The sequence below is a fragment of the Taudactylus pleione genome, unplaced genomic scaffold (assembly GCF_031769625.1).
Source record: "Taudactylus pleione unplaced genomic scaffold, aTauple2 ptg001408l, whole genome shotgun sequence".
In the NCBI taxonomy this organism is placed as follows: domain Eukaryota; kingdom Metazoa; phylum Chordata; class Amphibia; order Anura; family Myobatrachidae; genus Taudactylus; species Taudactylus pleione.
The window spans coordinates 2,047,478-2,071,268 of record NW_028285808.1 but is presented as its reverse complement, the minus strand read 5'-3'; the positions used below and the strand labels follow the sequence as shown (position 1 = coordinate 2,071,268).

The window sequence follows — 23,791 nt, the reverse complement described above, 5'->3', positions numbered from 1 at the left end:
GGGCATTCTGAACAAGAAGGCTGACACTCTCTCGCGTTCTTTCATGACCAATATGGAAGAAGAGGACCCCCTTCAGATTCATCCCATTCTGGATCCAGTGGTCTTTGCTCCCACTCAGATACTATCTCCGCCACCTGGGAAAACTTTTGTGGTCCCCGGGCTACGTAAGAAGTTGTGGACATGGGCCCATGCTTCTTTATTTTCGGGCCATACCGGAATTAACAAAACTTATCAATTTCTACAGCGGTCTTACTGGTGGCCCAGAATGAAGAAAGACGTCACAGAGTTTGTCTTATCATGTATCAAATGCGCCCAACATAAGATTCCTCACAGGAGAATGGTCGGTCGGTCCATTACACCCCTTACCTATTCCAGTCGCTCCATGGATTTCTATGGATTTCATTTCTGAGCTACCTCGGTGCAGGGGATATAATACTATATGGGTGGTCTTGGATCGTTTTTCTAAAATGGGACACTTTGTCCCGCTGATTGGTCTCCCTTCTGCCCCTCAATTGGCCAATATTTTCATTCGAGACATTTTCAGATTACACGGTCTTCCAAAGGAAATAGTCTCTGATTGAGGTGTCCAATTTGTGGCCAAATTTTGGAGAGCCCTGTGCAACATGTGTGGAATTAAATTGAAATTCTCCTCGGCCTACCACCCACAGATGAATGGTCAAACAGAAAGAGTTAACCAGGAGTTGGAGACCTTTATTAGGCTCTTTGTATCATCTTCCCAGGATGACTGGGTGGATCTCCTACCATGGGCAGAATTCTCTCATAATTATAAATACCACTCTTCTCCGAAGTCTACACCTTTCTTTATGGTCTTCGGAAGACACCCTCGAATCCTGGATTTCCAGGATCTCCCATCTATAGATGTTCCAGCGGTAAACAAGGAAATTGAGTCCTTTTCAGCCCTATGGGGTAAAATTCATCATTCCTTAAAACAATCTTCAAGAAATTATTATAAATTTGCTGACAGGAGACGTTTGGCTGTTCCTCTGCTGAGAGTTGGGGATAGAGTTTGGTTAGCCCTTATAGTGTCCTCAAGGTGATCAACCCAGTAGTTTATAAGTTGGAACTTCCTCCTCATATGAGAATCTCCAATACATTCCACATTTCTTTTCTACATCCTCTGGTGCTTAACCTTTTTCAAGTCTCTTCCCCCAAGTTGCCTCAAGTAAAAACATTACAAGGCACTCAGTTCGAGGTGGAGAAGATTCTGGACTCCCGTTACAGATTTAATATTCTTCAATATCTCATCGATTGGAAGGGCTATGGGCCCAAAGAAAGGGCTTGGATCAAAGATTCCGATGTGCACGCTCCATTACTAATCCGGAATGTACATAGGAGATTTCCAGATAAGCCTGACGGGTGTTCGGTGCCCACCCTGAAAGGGGGGGGGTACTGTCAGGACTCAGCCGGGGATCAGCACTTCCTTACCATCCCGCTGGCTTCCTCTGACATCCCGGGCGGTCGGGCGCCTGGCGCAGTGACGGGGGAGGAGCTGAGCATTCTCCCCACATGCAGGAGACTGCTGGTGGTCCGGTGCCGGGGAATCGGAGTTCCTGACATGGGCGCCGCCATGACAGTCTGCCCATATGACAGTACTTCCGGTCCGGGATAGGAGAGTAGTCAGCTGATGCTGTGCACCTATCATAGGGTTCCTATGGGTATTTATTTGGCTCTCAGTCTGCAGGATGTTGCCTGAACAACGGTTGTCTCCTAGTGCATGTTAGTGAGTTCCCGGTCCAGGTTCCTGTGCTCTCTTGTGGCTGCTACAGTGTGTTACCATCTCCACCTGTGTGCTTTAAGCATTTCCAGCAATCTCCTGTGCTACAGTGTGTTACCATCTCCACCTGTGTGCTTTAACTCTTCCAGTGATCTCCCGTGCTACAGTGTGATCCCATTACCTGCATACCTCCAGTGCAAACAGAGTATCCCTATGCTACCAGTGGAAAAGTACTCCAGGTTCCTGTGCTCTCTTGTGGCTGCTACAGTGTGTTACCAACTCCACCTGTGTGCTTTAAACATCTCCAGTGATCTCCTGTGCTACAGCGTGTTACCACCTCCACCTGTGTGCTTTAACACTTCCAGTGATCTCCCGTGCTACAGTGTGATCCCATTACCTGCATACCTCCAGTGCAAACAGAGCGTCCCTATGCTACCAGTGGAAAAGTACTCCAGTACCAGCGGCTCAGCCCGGTATTCCCCTTCAAGGGGTTCTATCCCTTACGGAGACCCCCCATACTCTCATGCCTCGTGTAGGGCGTACCATCTCAGGGCCACTGGTATTTGTGTCTCCATTCCCGCAGGGCTTGGGTACCTGGTCAAAGGACCTGGTCAACATTCACTTCAGGCAGCCTAATCCTAACAATCCCCTTCAGTTACCTAAGAATGACCCTCCCACAGTGCCTAAACCCAACTTCCTCTACTCTAGCCTCACCCTAACCGTCCCCTCCAGTAGCCTAACTCTCCCGCCAGGGGCCTCACCCTAACCCTCCACTCCTGCAGCCTAACCCTAACCCTAACCTCTTGCAGCCTAACACTAACCCTCCCCTGAGTGCCTAACCCTAACCCTCCTCCTAGTGCCTAACCCTAATCCTTCCCTCCTGCAGCCTAACTCTAAAACTCCACCTAGTGCCTAACCCTACCCACCCAGTAACTGCAGCCTAGCCCCAACTTCCTCTACTGTAGCCTCACCCTAACCCTCCAGTAGCCTAACCCTCCCCCTAGTGCCTCATCCTAACCCTCCCCTCCTGCAGCCTAACCCTAACCCTCCCCCTAGTGCCTAAGGCTAACCCTTCCCTCCTGAAGCCTAACTCTAATACTCTGCCTAGTGCCTAACCCTCCCAATCCAGTAACTGCACAATGTTGACATTTTGAACATGACATTCTGCAGATGCCGACATGTTCAATGTTGACATAACTGTCATCATTGCGGTGTCGACATTATGAATGATGACATTGTAAATTACATCATTATGACTATATCCCCCACACTCACCCTGCATCAGCCCCCTGTGTGGATTAATAGCTTCCATTCAGAAACTGTGCTAAAGATTTTAAAGTAAGTTCAGCTGATTGGAATGGAGCGGGTAAGTCACGCTTTACTTTATTGTAGAATGTCAAGTTAATACTTTAAGCATTTTATCTTCATGGCTCATATGTGAAAATTTCAATTTTGAGGTTTAGTCAGCTATAAATGTGTGCTATATCCAAATGGAAACAATGATATTGCTTCTTACACAAAGTATTTTAATGCACAGTTTGAAAAGATGTTGTTTGGCATCTGGAAATCTTATGACAGATACACACAGATGTCAGCAGTTCTGCATTTTAAACTCAGAGAAAAGATTTAGATGACTCCAGCTCAGCTGATTACATCTCTGCTGATTGAGTTATATGGCCTGATTCACTCTTCTGCATGTTGCCAGAGTCGGGTTCCGCTAACTATCAAATGCTAGTTTCTGCCATCACTGGTGTAGTAGCCTCTGTCCAAATGTCCAAGGACTGGGACTCCCACTTTCAGTATCTCTGAGCACTGTAATACCGGTGAGTCTTTAGACTCCATCATCGCACGCACCATTGACACTTGCATCATCCTTATGACAGGTGCAGTTTCTCCATTTGACTACGTCCTCTGTGGCTGCGACTGTGCACTTAGGAACGCAGCCGCTTTCACTGATATGCTCACAACATTCCCATAACATGCCCATGAGATGTACTTGCTTTGCGTTCACTTCTAGTTACCTCCCAGGAACCCCCATCACCTCTCAACCCCATTTCTGATACCGTCTGTCCCGAACGCAACATCATCTTTGTGCGTATACTCATGGTAACATCTGTGCTGTAGGGGTTTTCATGCATTTATATTTGCAAATAATAGTTCAACTACATGAACCTCGGCATTTCATGTGCCTCTGAATCAAGCCAATTACACCACTGCATTACACGCTGAGTTATCACACTGACACAGGAAGTAGTGGTATTGTGTTGAGGGGGCTACACTGGGCACAGATAAGTGAATGCAACCACTGAAAAATGTGAAATGTTTTCTCAGTGGCATCACAAGGGGGGTGCCGTTGAGGGGTAACACCAAAGTGCTGACTCCTCCTCAGTAACAGAAGCCGGGTGCTGCACTGTAGCATTATGCACAGCATTTGGCTTCTGAAACAGTTGCTGGAGAAACTAAAGGAGGAGACATCGCCGTATCATTAGCTGACAATATTCTCGCCAACTGCTCTTTGCACCTCTTCAGATCTGTGTCCATTGGAAAAAAAAACACAAAATATTACTTAAACCTGGGATTGAGCATGGTCACCAAAAAGTATTGATCTGATTTTAAGATGCTGACAACCCTTGGATCCTGGCAAATAGCTTTGTTTCAGCTCCTCCTTCAGCTTCTCGAGCTGCTTTTCCAAAAGTCTAATTAGGGGAATGACCTGATTCAAGCTGGCAGTGTCTGCACTCACTTCACAGGTGACAACTTCAAAGGGTTTTAACACCTTGCACAACATGGAAAGTATTCTCCACTGTGCTTGAGTAAGGTATATTCCCCCTCCTCTTCCTATGTCATAGGTCATTGTGTAGCTTTGGATGGCTTTTTGCTGTTCCTCCATCTGCTGAAGCATATACAGGGTGGACTTCCACCTTGTTACTACCTCTTGCTTCAGCTGTTGGCAGGGCAAACTGTTCTTGTGGGTGCTGCAATCTTCTACATGCAGCTGCTGAATGGCGAAAGATCCCAAAATTTTTCTGGCCACAGAGAGCATCTCTTGCACAGCTCTGTCATTTCACCATGTCACCCAGCTGTACTGCTCTCACAATATTGGTGGCATTGTCAGAAACGACAAATACCGAGTAGAGTCCAAGCGGGGTAAGCCATTTTGCAATAACTTCTCTGAGTCATCGGTATGTCTCTTAGTGAAATCAGTAATGCACAAAGTAGTCTGCCTTTAAATGAGCTGCTGTTTGTTAGATGCTGCTGTTGGTGCTGCTGAAGGCAGTACACCCACCTAGTGGGCTGTCACAGTCATGTAATCTTTAGTTTGGCCTGTTCTGCTTGTCCACATATCTGTGGTTAAATGGACAACAGCATTTTGGAAGATACTAATTAAGTTTTTTTTAAAGTCCCTGTACAGTCTGGAAATTTCTTTCCCCTCTGAAGTGGAATCTAGAGGTGATTTGGTAGTGGGGACACATGACCTCAATTAACGGTCTAAAACCCACTGCATTAATGGTGGATATTGGACACACATCTACCAACATAGATGTTATGGCGTCAGTGATCCGCAGTGCAACTGGGTGACTGCTGTCATACTTGCTCCCCCTTACAAAGGATTGTTTAAACTACTACAAGTAGTCTTCTTGGTCCCCTTCTGGGATGAAGATCCACTCCCAGCAGCAGGCGTAGCGCTCAAGGATTCTCCTGAGGAATCCTGGATAGGGGAAGACTCAGTTAGCCTTATCAAATTGGATGCATGACTACTTCCGATCATGACCACAAACAAAAAAATGGCAGCTGCTCAATCTGGTAGTACTTTTTTCAGGTGTATGAAAGGGAGGGTTCATACCAAGTAGAAAAGGGGGCGGGGTTTAACCCCCTATTGTTCCTCAGCACACTGAATTATATTAGCAACAATATATGAACAGTACATGGTAATAGAATTTCAGAGATATTGGTTGCATGCATTTGCAAATACATGGGAAGTTGCTAGGCCTCGTCATGGCTTCTCTGTCACTAGCAGTCCCTAACACTAAGGGGTTCACGTCCGAGGCACAGAGCACCCTAACAAATGTCCAGCCAAGGATCCCCCAGGGCTTCACATGAAAATGGAAAAAGAGTGACAGTGTAGTAAAGTATAGATGTGTGCGAGTAATTAATAAGTATTGAAAAGGAGGTTAAAATATATGTGAAAAAATACATGAATAAAACACAAATATAAAAGGTGATGTGAAAAGTAACTATGTGTATTAAACGATCACCCCAAATGTAATATATACCAATGAAAGCATCATAATAAAGGCACATTATATTTTGGCAAATGTGCCTTTGTTATGAGGCTTTCACATCACCTTTTATGTTTGTGTTTTCTTCATGTACTTTTTCACATATATTTTAACCTCTTTTTCAACACATTAATTACTCGCACACATCTATACTTTACACTGCACTGTCACTCTTTTTCCATTTTCGTGTGATGCCCTGGGGGGGTCCTGGGCTGGTTGTTTTTTGGGGTGCTCTGTGCCCCGGATGTGAACCCCTTAGTGTTAGGGACCCTACCTCTACTTACTGTGGCTTTGCAAATGCTACAGATGGCTTGGATTTGGGTAGAAATAATTTCACACATAAGAGGTGGATTTCTTTGCCTTATGCTCAGGCACGACAAGGGGCTTTTTCTTATCATGGGCAACAACTGTTTCCACTGGTGCCTGATTTACACAAACATCCTCATAAACATTCTTCTTAGCACCGCTGTCAACTACATAAATATCCTCCTCATCCTGGTGCATTTTTACACTAGCATCCTCAATTTCTACTTCAGCATGTTGACATTTGCTGCTCATCCTCACATTTGCAGAAGGTGCACAAATGGTGAAAGGAGGCTCTTCTTCGATGTACAGTATTGGAAAGGTCAGGCTCAGACATTGCACCAATGGACACACTTAAGGTGCCCACACACATATCGATGTACTCACGATCCGACGATGTGTCCAATTTCCCTTGAAACACGATATGCTATCCAATCTTCATCCAATCTCCTGCAGCCAGAGTTTTTAACAGTGCATTTGTGTCTAGATTGTCAGATCTGCAGTACAGCACGGCAGATCTGAAGATGCGATGTGCGACCTGCGGGGGCATGCATCGCATCATGATCGTGAGTGGGGACTCACGATTTGGGCATTTTTTACCCAATCTGTAGTTCCAATGTGTCGGAATCGGCCAGATCGGGAAAAAAAATTGCTATGTATGTGGGCACCTTTAGACTCTCCTCAGGGATTTGTGACATTTCTGAGCACACAGTTGGTTCCTGTGCCTTAGTGGTTTTCATTATTTGACACCTCTTCTAAAGTTGAAAGGGTTTACATCATCATGAGAGGCAGAAGATGCCTTACTGACAGTTGCAGAACCACCACTCATAAATAAAGACCAAGGCCTTAGCCTTTCCTTGCCACTTTGTGTGGTGAATGGCATATTGTCAATTTTATGTTTATCTGAACTATACTTTCCCTTTTTTAGAGGTGTATAATCAAATATATATTATTTTAAACTGTTTTTATTTCCTTTACAACAAACTGACACCGCTCGTAGTAACAGTGCTTATTCGAAGTTGTTGAATGCAGTGGGCTATGGCCTGCGGACTCACTGCAGCACCAGTGTGTGACAGGACTGGGAGTGGATGGACACAGCCCCTGGATGGACTCCGCACAGCCCCTGGATGGACACAGCACTGCACAACACCAAACCAGCAAAAAAAATATATATATATATATTTTTTTTTTTTTATTATTATTTTATTTTTTTACTTTTTTACACCTTTTTTTAATTTAAACTGGTGTATTTTACAACCAATTGACAATACTCGAGTCACAGTCGAAGTTGTTGAACGCAGTGGGCAATGGCCTGCGAACTCACTGCAGCATCCTTACTTAGTAGTAATGTTGTGAAGTACTATGTTACTGAAATATTAGTGGAAGCTTGGGCTTGCTGATATCCATGCACACCAGTAATGTGCACTCAGGTGAGGCAGAGCCTTTCCTGTCATACTTAGGTATACTCCAGAGTTGTGACTAGAATAATGATAAGAAAAACGTTAAAGAAAATATACATAACTTCTTTGTATTATTCGAATAATTTTTATAGTCAAAACTCTGGAGTGAAAAGTGTATGGCAGGTGAGGAACTGCCTCCCCTGTCTACCTTTTCCGCGCATACCAAATTTCCAGCACTATATCCTGCTGCACCTTTGTATAATGCCCACATGAACCCTCTGGTTCATATACTGTATGCGTAAATCTGGCTCTGATACTAGCCAGTGCCTCCCCAGCCATTTACCTCACCGCATGCCACTGAAATTGCGCACATATCGATATCATTAAAATAATGGTACAATCAAAGAGGTAAAAAATTAATAATAAAACATTAATACCATTATTAGATTGTCAATTGTCATGTTACTTATAAATATTAGTAACTGTAGTTTTACAATTTTGGATTGTTGTGATGAGGGGCTAAAAAGACTTCCTAGTGGAATTCCGTGTTGCCCTCTATTGTTTACAGATGGAGCAGAGCTTATTGCAGTGGATGGCATACCATATCATAGAACATTTTTGCAATTACAGTAAATATATGAAGCTACCCACAACTAAAAGCTATCTGCCACAAGATAGCACTTCTACTCTCATGTCCTGTCTCACATGTGCCTGCTGTGTGCACACAACCTGGGGCTGCCAACAGATGCATTGGCAAGGGAAGTGTTTATCCTTGACTGATTGTCTAGTAGTGTAATCTAATTAGCTGCACTATGTTTGCAGATTGACAAAAATACCAATGACATTATAAAGCTGCGACGCCCGGGAGGAGATTTGTATAGCTGAATCTCTATTTAATTAAATAAGTAACACCTTCCTCCTTTACTGCAAATATTGCTACATACAGTACATTCTGTTTGCTCCAATGTGCTTTATAAAGGGGAAAATACAGTATATGGACTATATATAGTTTTAATATTGCAGTTAGAAAGCTCTTCCAGTTAAGCTCTGCCACAAGACTTGCATACATGTACCCTGCCTGTAAAATACGCCCTTTTAAGATTACTGCAAAGGAATTGGTATGAAATACCGCCGGCCGCATGGCTGGTGGTTTGATTCCCGGCAGTGCCTGGCCGAGCAAAGCAGAGTTCCCGGCAGCGGAAGCCCGACAGCGCTGGAAATCCCGATCGTCGATAGGTAAGTACTGACTAACCTAACCCCCTAACCCTCCTTAGGGGTGCCTAACCCTAACCCCCCCTCCCAAGTGCCTAACCCTAAGTTCCCCGGGGGGTGGGCATCCCTTCGATTGGGATGCCGGGCGCCGGTCTCCCGGCATCGGGGAAATGTCAGACATCTACATCTAGACGCCCGGCATTTCACCCTCGCCGTGATATGACAGTCGGGAAGCCGGCTGCCGGTATTAAGGCAGCCGGCTTCCCGACTGTATACCACTGCAAATTCTAGTGCACTTTATGTCTTCCTTCCACTGCACTCTTCATACCATTAGTACCACAACACCAATCAGGGACAGATTCAGGAGTAAGACCGCCCCTAGGCACAACAGTATTGGCAGCTCCCCCACATAGGCCACTCCCCACATTATGTCACTAGTTTGTCAGCTCCGCCCCTCTATATAGATGGTCAGTCCTGATGCCTCCAGACAGCTAAGCCCCCACCCACCTCCTGCAACACAATTTGTCCATATATGTAATTTGGTGATATCATGAACCCACTCGATACACAAAAATATGTTGGCGCTTTACTGGATAAAGGATAATAATAACAATGCCCCCGGGGACAATGTATTGTAAAAGGATTATCACAGATGAATAAAACTGATAGGAGAGCACTGGGAGAAGATAAATGGATTATGGGACGTAGGAAGTTTTAGCAAAAGTATAATTTTTAGGAACGTCATAATTGAGAATCGACTTGGAAATATCGGTTTCAGGTCAAATCAAGCTAATAAAGGCATAGCTCAGTTTGCATACAGCATTTGTATATTGCAGATGTGTTTGGCATGTCATGGCTTATTTGGCATGTTTTCTTATTTTTTACTATTTTTCTGCATTTTTGCATATTAAAGTAATATATAAAAAAAAAAACATCCATTTTTGTCTTTCGCTGACTGCGGTTTTCCTAGAGAAAGCGTGCATGCTTGCACTGAGGCAATATTCATATCATATCTACAAGTACAGTAAGACAGCAGCTGAGTTAGGGATGACCATTGATGGGTCACCATCGATGGTGCCATTCATGCTCAACATCGAAGCACCCATCTGACATCCCATAAGTGAGACACAGCAATTTCCACACCAGTGAAGCAATTGTCGAAGTTTAGATTTGCGTCTTTGACTTCCTGTGATATGGAACTAAAGATGATCTCCATACAAACTAATTTTAAGTGACAAAAGGCATTAAAGTCAAGTTTATGTAAGTGGTGATTACAATTATTTTTATCCCAAGCATCTTGTTGACACTTCTCTTATTGGACGTGATTCTGATTCACACCTTACTTTGAGTGTGGCCACATCTAGCGATTTTTATCAAATTGGTGCATGCTTCGAGGGATGCATACACATCTTTAAGTAGTTACAGGGGATTCCACCTTGTACACATCAGTCTTTCCTCTGAAACCACTTAATGGACATTTCTGGGAGGCAACTAGTTGGCAACAGGTCGTTAACTTATAAGAGAAACGTTCCACGGGTGTCACCCGGGTGTGTAGCCAGAGTTTCCTATCTACTTTGAGTCGTGTGTATGCAAAACTTTACAACAAACTCTGGGCCTGATTCAAGTTGAACCGCAACTGCGATTATGCACATGCGTAATCGCAGTTGTGATCCAACCTGAATCAGGCAGTCACTTGTCCTGCTGCTCTCATGGTGTAAGTGCAATGGCATAACTGATTGGGATTCAGAATATGGGTGTATAGGGGGAGATGCGATACATCCCCCCCGACTTCGCATACATACCGCAGTTAATTACCGCGGTATGTACAAAGAATATCGCAAAGAACAGCTCTCTCGATGAGAGCTGTCCTTTGCGATGCTGCTGGGCAGAGGGACTTCCGGGTTTAACACCCAGAGGACGCGGGCTGCGGGGCCTCATGGGAGGGATCCGTTTGGATCCCTCCCAGCCCCGAGCGTCGCGCTAAGAAGCCCATAGGCTTCTATTGGGTAACGCCACCTGAAGGTTGCGTTACCTAGCAACGCAAAGCAGCAGACTGCAGCGCATTTTGCTGCTTAATACATACGAGGAATGCGGTAAAACCCCCGAAAACTGCAATTTTGGGGGTTTTACCGCATTTTCGCCAATGATACATCTCCCCCATAGTGTCATTAGCATTACATTCCCAGCAGACATCCGGAAATGGATTTGCATTATTGGCAACTCAGAATCAGGCCGAATATGTGCACATTTACTCCATCCTTACACTGGAAAACTGAGTAGCAGACTGGTAATAGAGGCCAAACATAACGATTTTATCAACTCCTCAGAGCAACAAAGTAGCAACAATGAACTGTCTACACTGTATGCAGCAGTAGATCTAAATGTTTCTATTCTGTTTAAAAACATTAATATAAACCAGAAGAGGCCAGAAAGTTCAAGTCAATAACCAGAATGTGAAAAATATTAGCATAGTCTCATTAATCCTCTCAATCTGCAGCTGTCATCAATGAATATATTTATCTTAATATGAGTAGATTGTTTGCGCAATTGCACAGTATCATTTAAAGGTGCTCCAATAATTCAAACTAAATTCCCAGGTACTGTTCCTAATTTGGACGCCCCACACAGTATTGCTTGTCGGCAGCTGCAGCTAGGCCATCCATCACCAGGGCACCCCCACAGCAAAACAGCCGCAAACCCTCCAACATGACCCCTTCCACCAGGTACAAATTGCTATACCCCTGGACTTCCCACCTGATTTACGCCTGTCTCCTCAATTCACTAGTTTAACACAGGTGACAGCAATCATTAATTAGGTGGGAAGTCCAGGAGCAGAGCATTGTGTACCTGGTGGAAGGGGTCATGTAGGAGGGTAGGCATCCGTTGAAAACAGTATCCAGTTCACACAGCTGAGCTGAGATTGGAGACTGTCACAAAGCAGCGGCGACCAGGTCTCACCTGTCCTGCCGTAAAGTGTGGCCACTGCTGCGATGACTCACACACGTGAGATCTACCTAATAAGGTTGACCCCTAAGCCTTAAGGGGCACATCCACTAGACGATCTACTCCCTGTCCAATCTCTAAACGATTTTCCCTTGAATTTTTTCCCTTGAAATTTTATCTTTCAGTCTGAACGATTTGCAAACTATCTTTAATAGATCAAGTGAAAATGACCTGCATGTTCAGTTGACTGACGAGCCGATCAAACGACCAGCGGGAGCGCGCATCGCTGATCGTTAATGACCAAACACTGCACGATTTATAAATGATTGTTAAACGATTGAGCGATAACAACATCGTTATCGTTCAATTGCCTGCTAAAATCGTGTAGTGGATTCCCCCCTTTAGAGAGTGATAAAGTGGAGAGAGATAAACTACCAACCAATCAGCTCCTATCTGCCATGTCACAGGCTGTTTGAAAAATGAGTTTGGAGCTGATTGGTTGGTACTTTATCTCTCTCCACTTTCTCTCTCTCCAAGGCTTAGTACATCTCCCCCCATGTGAGAGCATTAAGCATTAACTAGAATGGTTTGCCACTACTTCAGGTTGTAGCAGAATGCCGACGCTGGAATCTCGACAGAGTTAGGATACCGACACCTATGGGTAAGTATCCCGACCCTATCCTAAACCTAACCCTCCCTACCTGCAGCCTAAGCCTAACCCAACCCCCGCTGCCTAAACCCTAACCTTCCCCCCGCAGCCTGAACCTAACCCCCCCCCCGCAGCCTAACCCTAATCCTCCCCCTAGTGCCTCACCCCCCCCCCCCCCACACACACACACACACAATACTTACCATCGGGATTCTGGCGCTGAGATCCTAACTGGTGTCAGGATTCAGGCGTCGGCATTCTGAGCGCCGACATCCAGACAGCCGGGATCTATACTACATCCCCTCAGGTTTGCTGGATTTGATGAACAAGCATTGTTTTGCATTTTTGTTTCTTGTGCTGATTATTATTTTTACAGTATAATCATAGTAGTATTATTATTGGTTCTACTTTGTTACTTGCATGACACACACATGCAAGTAACAAATTAATTTACTCATCTGTGTGCATTTGTCTGGGATGAACACAGAACTCATATTTGAGCTGTGCTTATTAACAATTGTAGAAATATTTGAGTACATTTATTTGTCCACTTTCTTCCATGCTTAGAACATAGGGCTCAATTCAGACCCGCTCGCTAGATGCGTACGCTCGCACCCACCGTATGCAAATTCAGCTAAGTGAAAGCAAGGCAGATGATCTAACGACAAGGCATAAGCATGTCCACTATGTCTTGTCATACGATCGCTTTGTGTATGCAAGACGCCCACTTGTGCACATCATCTCCAGGAAGTGTATGTAACCATTGGTACATCGGGTACCATGGGAAGCGAACGCATCGCTTGAGGTTGACTATACCCTGCCGCAAGCACTGCGATCACTTGAGTGTAAAAATCAGCCAGGTGACGTGTACAATGACGCTGCCTCTTAATTATGCACGCCTCTGAAACGGCGGTGAGACGATCAGGCACGCCTGCGTTCGCATATCCACTCCCCCGTTATTAATGGCCAGCCCTTGTCACCACCCATAAACGGCTTCTCCTGTCACTCACTCTGCTGAGCAGTCTATGCGCAACGAGCAATCGCTTCTCGATCTCTTGCACTGGTTCTCGCACGTGCGCTGCGATGCGTACGCATGCGCAGAATGCGAAAATCGGCCAGCTACGAGCGAACGTATCCTAGCGTGCGGGTCTGAATGAGCTCCATAGTTTATGGGTGTAGTTTAGGAGCCACGCCATAACTATAGCTGCAATTCTACATTCCTGGCCAACGCTGATGTTTCCAAATCAGCTTTAGTAAATCAGATATTCAATACCAATGCACAAAAGCATAAACAAATTTAAAAGCAAGACATTGAGTTGTTGGCAGCTAATTCATCAAACCTTCCACACACCAGCCAGATACAAGGCTTATTTCTTAGAGCGAAAAGATAATCCAAGCTCCTCTGGGGCTGTTTAAAGCCGCCTTTTATCTACAGTAGCACAGAGTGCTCGTACATTATTAATAGAAGGTGGGTTTTTTTTCTACATAGCCAGTACATACAGTTATGTAACTACAGTACATCAAAAATCTGATCTATACATGATAAATAGGGAAAATAAGATTATGGAAAGTCACAAAGAAAAATATGTGGTTATATTAGGTAGAAGTTCAAGGGATATATATTATTAATATTATTATTACTTTTATTATTATTATATTTTATTTATATAGTAAGGCAAGGTATTTGCAGCACTATACAGGAACATCAATACATAGGATAACTATAACAAAACGATACAACCAAACGCAGTGTGGACTAACTGGGGGAGGTGAGGGGAAGGGTAGAGCAACTCATTATGGCTAGTGGAAGCAAGCAATGAAAACTTGGTTTGGGGGGAAGAGTAAGAAGTAAATCACCATTCAAGTAACCTGCACCCAACAAGTGAGCTGATGCACAGGATCAGAGTCACTGGTGGGGGATGGGAGATGGGAACAGAGGCTTGCTGGTGACAGAGATAGTGCTAGGTGTCCTTGAGGGTTTACAGTCTAAAGGGAGGATTGAAACCAGAAGGGTAAACTGAATAATACCCCTTTTACACCAGAGCTAAAACCCGGGTTTTTGAAGGGTTAACCCGGGCAGCTCCCTGGTGTAAAAGGGGAGAGAGTTGGATCGCCGGGTCGAGTGACCTGGCAATCCAACCCAGGTTACTAGCAGGGTTTAAACTTGGAGAGAGATAAAGTGAATGGAGATAAAGTACCAATCAATCAACTCCTAACTGTCATGTTACAGGCTGTGTTTCAAAAATAACAGTTAGGAGCTGATTGGTTTTTACTTTATCTCTCTCCATTTTAACTCTCGCCAAGGAAGAGATGACTCTTATTGGCCCATTTGAATTTGTGGATGCTGGAAGAGAGACTGATGGGGTAAAGGAGTGAGAGCAATTGGGCGGCATTGGAGATTTCTTGGATGTAGGAGTCAAATTAGATGACCAAGGATGAGACTGTCAAGAGCAGAGAGAGGGCGGGAGGGAGTATGGAATGAGTTGAGGTTGGAGATGATTCAATTAAGTGCAAGGTTCTTTCGGAACCTTGCACAATGTGTGTCTGTGCACATAGTTATTATGGGAGGAAAACCCTGGTTGTTTCTTTGCTCATAGCATTAGTGTGTGAGGATTCCCTGGAACATTAATCATTCACTATGTGGTGGTTTGCACAATACAAATGACTTAAATTTCTGTATTTAAATACTGATTAGATTAAAATTATTTTAACAGAGTAACAACTACTTACTTGGTCTTCAGATGTCGTTGGTGACACATGTGAGTGAATGTACTGCATCTTGGGAATGGCCAAATGTAATGGCGAGACTGGAGTCTTTCACTGACCATTCCGGTACCCAGAAAAAATGAAGCTCTCTCAGGGGAAGATTCCCTCCCAGACTTTATGGTCCAGTTAATGCTCAGTTATGCCCCTCCAGTCATAAGTAGAGATGTGACTGAAATACGTACCACTCTGCATTGCCCCTACATGGGTACACATATTTACATAGCATGTTAAGTGAGAAATAGTACACAGGATACGCTCCGCAATCAGGTGTATGGTCAGTTCTGCACCAGCCCCATACTGCACGCACATTTACCTGCAAATAATAACTGCTGTTTATAAGACCCTATATTTACTATACAAGTCTTTTTTTATTTGTCTCTAGTGGGTAACTGTGGCTCTTGCACCATTTTGATAAGATATTAATAACCCACATTCTAAATAGCAAATAGGCCATAGAGTACCTGCATCCGTATAACAATGTCATTACATGGAAATAGGAAAGATAATAAGGCTGTCTGCAGTATTGTTACTAAACAGCTGGAACTCCTGATCTATTTTTAGAATAATCACTGTGCGTATTCACTGACTAGTTCCCGTGTGGGAATAGGGATTTCTATAGAGAGTGTGTGAACGGACTTTGCATTGTGGCTAACATTTCACAGACAGTAACGCTTTGTATATGTGAGGTGTCTGCAGAGGGTAAGGCTGGGGGGGCTTTTAATTTGTTACAAAAGCTAAAAGCAAATTAGAGTGCATTGAACCTTTTGGGCACAGTCAGGACAGTCACTCAGTGACCAGCAACCATGGGATCTTTTATAAACATGGAAATATGCACAAAGCTCGTATTTATTACATGAGGAGCCTTTTTTTTGCTGAAATATGGTTGGGTATCTGAGTCATGATTGTGGTAGAGGGCTGCAAAACGTTTAGGGGTCTATTTACTAAGCAGTGTTAGGAGACAGAGTGAAAAGTGATAAGGTGCCAGCCAATCAGCTCCCAACTGTCATTTTTCAAACACAGCCTGTGAGATGGCAGTTAGGAGCTGATTGGCTGGCATCTTATCACTTTCTTATCACTTTTCTCTCTGTCTCCTAACACTGCTTAGTAAATAGACCCCTAAATCCTCCCAACCATCCTGATTTTAGCAGGACAGTCCTGCTTTTCGAGAACTGTCCTGCTGTCCCACCTGTGAGCTGCAGTGTCCTGTGGGCAGGGGGGGTGAGGATATTTGGGGATACACCATTGAAAGCTGCAGAGTGTTACTGTGCAGTCTCCATGATCCTCTTTTAGGGAGATAGCCGCCATCTTGTTGCTGTGAAGAAGTGACACAGTGGGACATGGACGTGTTCAACTTAGCCTAGTGAGACCCTGCATTGTACAGCATTCCACAGCACCATTACCACTTGCATCCTGCATCACTACCAAAATACAGTCACCGGCTGGTGGTCTGTATGCTCCGCTCATGCTGTGCTCCATGCTGAGAGCCTGTAGTGCATAACTGTGAATACGGTTGTACATCCACATTACTTCTAAATAAACCACATCGCTGGTTAAGCAATCGGCTGTTTTGTGACTTTGGGCCACATTCAATTAGATGTGAAAAGCTGTAACCCGCGAAAAAGTTTTGCCTATTGCTGCTTTTTGCCTGTTTGCGTCTTATCTCCAAGTTCTATTCCAGGACGTTTTCACCTTAGCGGAAACTCAATGCATTGAAACAGGCGGAAAAGTTTCTCCAATGAATGGCAGGCGGAAAAAAGTTCAAAATCTCTATATTGGTGTGCAAATGTGTGGAACTTTGGACACAACCCCTCCTCCCCCCCACCCCAGAAGGACAAATCAGCCAAAAAAAAATTACCTCAGAAAACCCCTAAAAAGACATGACATTTTGGGGGCAAAGATGAAAAAAGTGGAGGGGACAAGGACAAAACTAGAGAAATAGGGTCTCGATTCAGACCCGCTCGCTAGATGCGTTCACACACAGCCGTCAGCTGCCAAAGTATGCAAATCCTGTAATTGCACGCCAAGGCATTAGCGTGCCCACTATGTCTTTGCGTGTGATCGCGGTGTGTATTTAGACACCCACCAACCTGTCTTAAGAGGCCCACTTTCCCACGTCATCTCCAGGAAGTGTATGCAACAATCGGTACCATCGAGTGCCATTGGACCCATTCGCAGCACTTTTGGCTGACCATACCCTACCGCAAGCACTGCGAGTGCTTCAGTGTGTAATTCAGCCATGTGACGTGTATAATGACGCTGCGTCTTAATTATGCACGCCTCTGCAACGGCGTTAAGACACACAGACACGCCTGCGTTCGCACCACCACACCCCCGTTTCCATCGACCATTCCCTGTCACCACCCACAAACGACTCATCCTGTCACTCAATCTAGTGAGGTGACTATGCGCTGCGAGCGACCGCTTCCCGATTGCATGGACTAGTTAGCGCACCCGCACTGCATCTTATACACATGCGCAGATTGCAAACATCGGCAGGCTACGTGCGAACGCAGCCTAGCGAGCGGTTCTGAATTAGGCCCTAGGTTTGTTGGTGGGCTGTTTGGATGGGCCAGGTGTTTTTAGGATTGCAGGTGCTTGCAGCAGGTGGCTTTATCACTTTTTTTAAAAGTGCACTTTAGAGACACAAAAATATGCTAGGACCCATTTTCAAGTACCCCAAATTCGACTGGACTATTTATTTAAACAAAAAAATACTGTTTTAAATAATTCTTCACCGCTTGTACAAAAAAGCTTCTAGAAGCTTTTAACTAGGGGTGAGCGGGTTCGGATTTCTGAAATCCGAACCCCCCCCAGCCCCCCCGATCCCAGGCCGATCCGAGTCAGGCTCGACTTTTCCCGCCTGACTCGGATCTGAAATCGAGGCAAAACGTAATCATCCCGCCTTCCGGGTCTCGCGGGTTTTGGATCCCATATAAGGTACGCGCGTCGGCGCCATTTTCTCACTCGGCTGTGGACAGTGAAGAGGGAGGGTGGGAGTTAGGGCTGGCTGGGCCGTGTAGTGTAGTGTAGTGCAGTGTAGTGTTGTGCTGTGCTGTGCTGCGCTGTGCTGCTGTTGTCCATAGGGGCTGTGTCCACTCCTTCAAAGTCCATAGGGGCTGGCTGGACTGTGTTGTGCAGTCAGTTGTCCATAGGGGCTGTGTCCACTCCAAAGTCCTGTGCAGTGTCCCAGTCCTAAAGGGGTGCTGTAGTGTTGTCCAGGGGGTGCTCTGTCCATCAGGGGTGCTCCCCCCAAGTGCAAAAAAATAAATATTTTTTCTGTGTTTGTGAATTGTGTGCACAGTAGCCGCACGTGCATCAACAAAGTAGTGCCAAGCGTGCGCCTGTGTCCCATAAATAAAGGGCCGGCTGGATTGACCGCTAAAGGGTGCTGTAACCCCCAAAAGGCACTCCAAACAAAATAAAAAAAAAATGTCTGTGTTTGTGAATTGTGTGCACTGTGGCTGCACGTGCATCAACAAAGGAGCAGCGCCAAGCGTGCGCTTGTGTCCCATAAGTAAAAGGCCGGCTGGCTCGTCCGTTAAAGGGTGCTGTAACCCCCAAAGGGCACTCCAAACAAAATAAAAAAATATATTTTTTTGTGTTTGTGAATTGTGTGCGCAGTAGCCGCACATGCATCAACAAAGTAGTGCCAAGCGTGCGCCTGTGTCCCATAAATAAAGGGCCGGCTGGATTGACCGCTAAAGGGTGCTGTAACCCCCAAAGGGCACTCCAAACAAAATAAAAAAATATTTTCTGTGTTTGTGGGAGACCCTATTATTTTATAGACTGTGTATTAATAAATGTTACTTCAAAGCTGATTGGTTGCCATGGGCAACTTCTCCACTGGGCCACTTCACTAAGTTTTTCACTGCTTGATACATAAACCCATACACCCCTGATTGTTTGTTACTCCTGCCTTTCGTACAGTCATATTGTCTTGCATTACTCTATTGCACGTATATATCTGAAGACAACTGATACATATGCTGTTTTTCCAGGTATTCTTTTCAAGATGAAGAAGACATGTTTATGGTGGTAGATCTGCTGCTGGGGGGAGATCTCCGCTATCATCTGCAGCAGAATGTGCATTTTAACGAGGAGACTGTGAAACTGTACATCTGCGAACTTTCACAGGCCTTGGATTATTTACAGAAACATCACATAATTCACAGGTAAGACAACATCATTCAGACTTTGCTTTTAGTTTTCTTTTTTTTCTTTTCTTGCTTAAACTTTTTAGTTAATTGTGTTATTTCAGAATGGTGTTTTTTTATTTATTTTTAATTATTTATTTATTTATATACTTTTCGCTCTTAAATTGGTTTGAATAGTAAATTAGACAGGATTTGGTTTTTGAGGTTTTTGAGCCTTTTTTTGTGTGGGGACAATGTATTTGCAAAATATAAACTAAGGATCTGATGCTGAGTTGAATGTATGCCTGTTGGCGGTGAGATTTTGGATTACCCATGCGCCAAGACTGAACATATGCAGGTACAGGAAATGCTCAGTTGTGTATGTACCGGAATCGGTATGTAATGCCGCCGTATGTAATGCCGGTGGACTAAATACCGCTGCTGGAAGCCCGAACCGTCAGGATCCCGACTAGGGCTAGTAGGTACACTAACCCTCCCCTCTCCCCCCTAACCCTAACCTCCCTCCATTGGTGCCTAACCCTATCCTCCCGTTGGTGATGCCTAACCCTAACCCCCACTTCCCGCACTCTAAACCTAACCCTCCCAGGGGGGTGCCTAGCCCTACCCTCCCCCCAGTGGAGCCTAACCCTAACCCCCGCTTCCCCTAGCCTAACCCTAACCCTTCCCAGGGGTGCCTAACCCTAAATCCCCCCTGGGGTGCCTAAACTACCTCTCCCCCCCTGCGGCTAACAGCTAAAACTCCTCGCTTACCTTCGTTCAGGATGGCGGGTGTCGGGATTTCGGCATCTGGCTAAAGATAGGTGCCAGTATTTAGACGCCTATCTTTAGTACAGAGTCGGGCTTCCAGCGGCGGGATTCCGACGTCCGGGATTTCAGACGCCGGTAAATAAACTGCATCCCTATGCAGCATTTGCAATGTCTCTGCCCACACACACACAACAGATATCGCCATTGTCCTCTTTCTACTCTCCATGCAACTTATAAGGTCCACTTTCTGCCTACAGAGGTCCCTGCTGTACTGGCCTGAGCATGCCCAGGGGTTTCACTGTGCATGCAATAAGAGAACAGAACAGACACATATCGCTAACCCCTATATATTTATGTTATATGAATACTTGCCTACATTTCAGTTCTCCCCACTGGTAGAAGCCCGGAGGGGCGATGCAGCTGACCGCTGATGGGGGTGTCATATTGGCCCCTCCCCTCCTCATAGATCTGTGAATCGCGGTATTATCCTCCACATCCTACCATAACACTTGGCATTAAGCAGGGTGGAGGAGGGCTACCTACTTATAAGGGGTTCCTGGTGACGTTCCAGGAGAGTAGGTAAGTATGTTGTAGAGCTGGTGGATTGGTGTTACACCACTGATTGCACAGTTACAATATATGCTTCAGCTGGGCTTGTACTGTATATGGTACTATTATGGTTTATTGACACAGAAATGTTTTGTGCACCAGAATAGTGCTTCTTGTTGCTGTACACGGAATCGGTATGTTATACCACCGGACGTCAGCCCGGTGGATGAAATACCAACGCCGGAAGGCCGGCAGATGAAGATCCCGACAGAGGAGGTAAGTAGGCTCCCTAACCCTCTCCCCCTAACCCTAACCCTCCCTTAGGGGTGCCTAACCCTAACCTTCCCCCCTAGTGGCTAACCCTAACCACCCCCAGGGATGCTTAAACCTAACCCCCCCTCCCCGCACCCTAAACCTAACCCTCCCGGGGGTGCCTAATCCTAAACCCCCCCGAGAGACCCTAAACCTAACCCTCCCCTCCCCCATGGCTATCTGCTCTAGATGCCCGGCTTACCTATGATCAGTATGCCGGGCATCGGGATTTCGGCGTGGGGCTAATGATAGGTGTCAGTATTTAGATGCCTATCATTAGTCCCATGCTGGGATTTTACAGTCGGGAACTGACTACATACCCTTTACACTGCTATGGGAATGCATTATATACTAGGCATTTGGGTATGGGAAAGTGCTGGTTTAATACATGTGAGCAATAATGGGGCCCAGGGTGTTAGGTCTTTCTGGTACGTAGCAACGTAATTGCTAATACCACATGTTTAGAACTCTGTCATCACATTTAAGGGTTTAACAGACAATTGGGCACATTTTCTAAAAAAGTGGGGAGAGCCTCCAATGACCATCATTTCCTAAGAAGATGGGGATCTGCGCATGCGTCACCCACCCATGTGGGACGAGCTTGTCCATTCACGTATGTGCAAGTTCTGAAGGATTGGCCCCTTAGGGGTCTATTTACTAAGCAGTGTTAGGAGATAGAGTGAATAGTGATAAGAAAGTGATAAGGTGCCAGCCAATCAGCTCCCAATTGTCATCTCACAGGCTGTGTTTGAAAAATGACAGTTGGGAGCTGATTGGCTGGCACCTTATCACTTTCTTATCACTTTTCTCTCTGGGGCCATATTCATCAACACTAAAATAAAGTTTTTAAGGAAATTTTCCTTAATTAACGTTATTTTAGTATTCATGAACACACTTAGCACAGGAGATATCATTGATATCTCCTTGCTAAGTCCCCCTGCGTTAATTTCCACACTCCCCATACATTAGTACATTAGTATGGGGATATGGCAATTATGCTATTCATCAAATTCCGAAAATTATGTATTTTCGGAATTTGATGGTGTTACCATATGCCACTGTGAGGTGGGGTATAGTAGGTAACACTTAAATGCTTTCAGCTGGGCCAGTCCCCCGGCGTCTCCCTCTGGCGCTCTGGTCTCTCCTCTGGCTCCGTCTGCTATGCTGACATTGGGGGCCATTCAGACCCACTCGCGAGCGGCAGTACGCTCGCAAGTGGGTTGATGTTCCCCACTGTGCATGCGCACGACCGAGGGAGCTCCGTCGTGCGCATGCGCGAGACCCGACGAGCGAAGGACTTTCCTTCGCTCGGAGTGTCTCATCAAAGGGGGCGTGCTGTCGATGGTGACTGACAGCACGCCCCCTTTGGTGGGCGTGCCGGGGGCATGCCTGCCAGACGGAGGCGTTCCCAAGGGAACGCCTACCGTCTGAAGCCGGCCCCACTGACATCACTAGTGATGTCAGTGGGAGTGATTTTGGCTCTGATAGAGCCAAAATCACTCCTGGCCTTGCGGTTGAGAAACTCAACCGCAGGCTTTTACTCGCAGTTCCGATGGTCGCGATGGTCAAGACCATCGCGACCATCATTTTGCACGCTCGTATATGCTATGGGTGGTGACCCACAGCTATACGAGCATCCAGGAGGACGCTCCATATTAATGGAGGTGGGCCCTGATTCAGAGCGAGCGCTCTGGTCAGAGCGTCCGGCTCTGAATCAGGGCCATTGTGCTCTCCCAGCAGAACACAAAGTTTAGAAAAAAATATATATATATTTTTTTTCTAAACAGTACTGTGCTCTGCTGGGAGACCACATGACAGCAAAGCAGACGGAGCAGGAGGCTGCTTCGCGGGCAGGTAAGTGCTGAACGAGGGGAGGTGAATGGGGGGAGGGGGGGCAGGTGAGCGGAGGGGGGGACACAAACTTACCGCAGGTGTAGGCAGTGCTGCGCATGTGCTGGTTTTACCGATGTAACAGCGCATGCGCAGCACTGTTTCCAGCTGTGGTAAGTTAGAGTAGTGAGTGATAACTATCTATTTCCCGAAAAGCTGTCATCGCAAAAATGACAGCTTTTCGGAATAGATAGTTATGGAGAGGAGGAATGATGAATTCCTCCGGTAATTAGGTAGAACTCCATGCCAGTTCTAAACCTAATTACCTCCTGAGAAACTTTAGGTATGATGAATAGGCCCCTCTGTCTCCTAGCACTGCTTAGTAAAAAGTCCTGATAGTCACTTATGTCCTTTACCAAAGAATCTACTCATATTTACTGTCAGTTCAGCGACTGAATTTAGGTTATGTAGGAACAAAGGATTCGGATCTTCCTATATATAAAGTTCCACAAAGATGACCTAAAGATAACATTTTGAGCCATTCCCAGCAGAAAGGAGAAATCTTATTAGCACAGGAAGCTAAATCAGAAAATAAATAACCTTCACGCTGCTTAAATAGGGGTTCTCATTTTGTTTGAAAGAGATGTATAGCCGTTGTTCCTTTATTCATAGGATAGACAGCATTATAGATTGAGTGTATTCTGCAGACTACCTCTGTGAAAGAATAAGGTGATTATGAAAAATGATTCTTTAAGAAAAGATAAAAATATCCGGTTGTGGAAATAGCAGCACAACGGAACAGATCCGTAAGATCTTATCTTCGTTTATAAGTGCTTGTTCTGCTATTACACCTCTTTTGAAAAAAGTCCTTGGAATGATTATTCAATTAACGTTATACATTGCTCACTCAT

At 45.3% G+C, this 23,791-nt stretch overlaps 1 protein-coding gene across 1 annotated transcript in view; it reads left to right on the top strand.

Annotated features, from left to right (window-relative positions):
* Nucleotides 1-23,791, top strand: part of STK32B (serine/threonine kinase 32B) — a 281,505-nt gene that overhangs the window by 83,659 nt on the left and 174,055 nt on the right. The window contains exon 4 of the mRNA XM_088463551.1: nucleotides 19,287-19,460. Within this exon, the coding sequence (XP_088319677.1) occupies nucleotides 19,287-19,460 (174 nt within the window). The remainder of the gene's footprint in view (nucleotides 1-19,286; nucleotides 19,461-23,791) is intronic.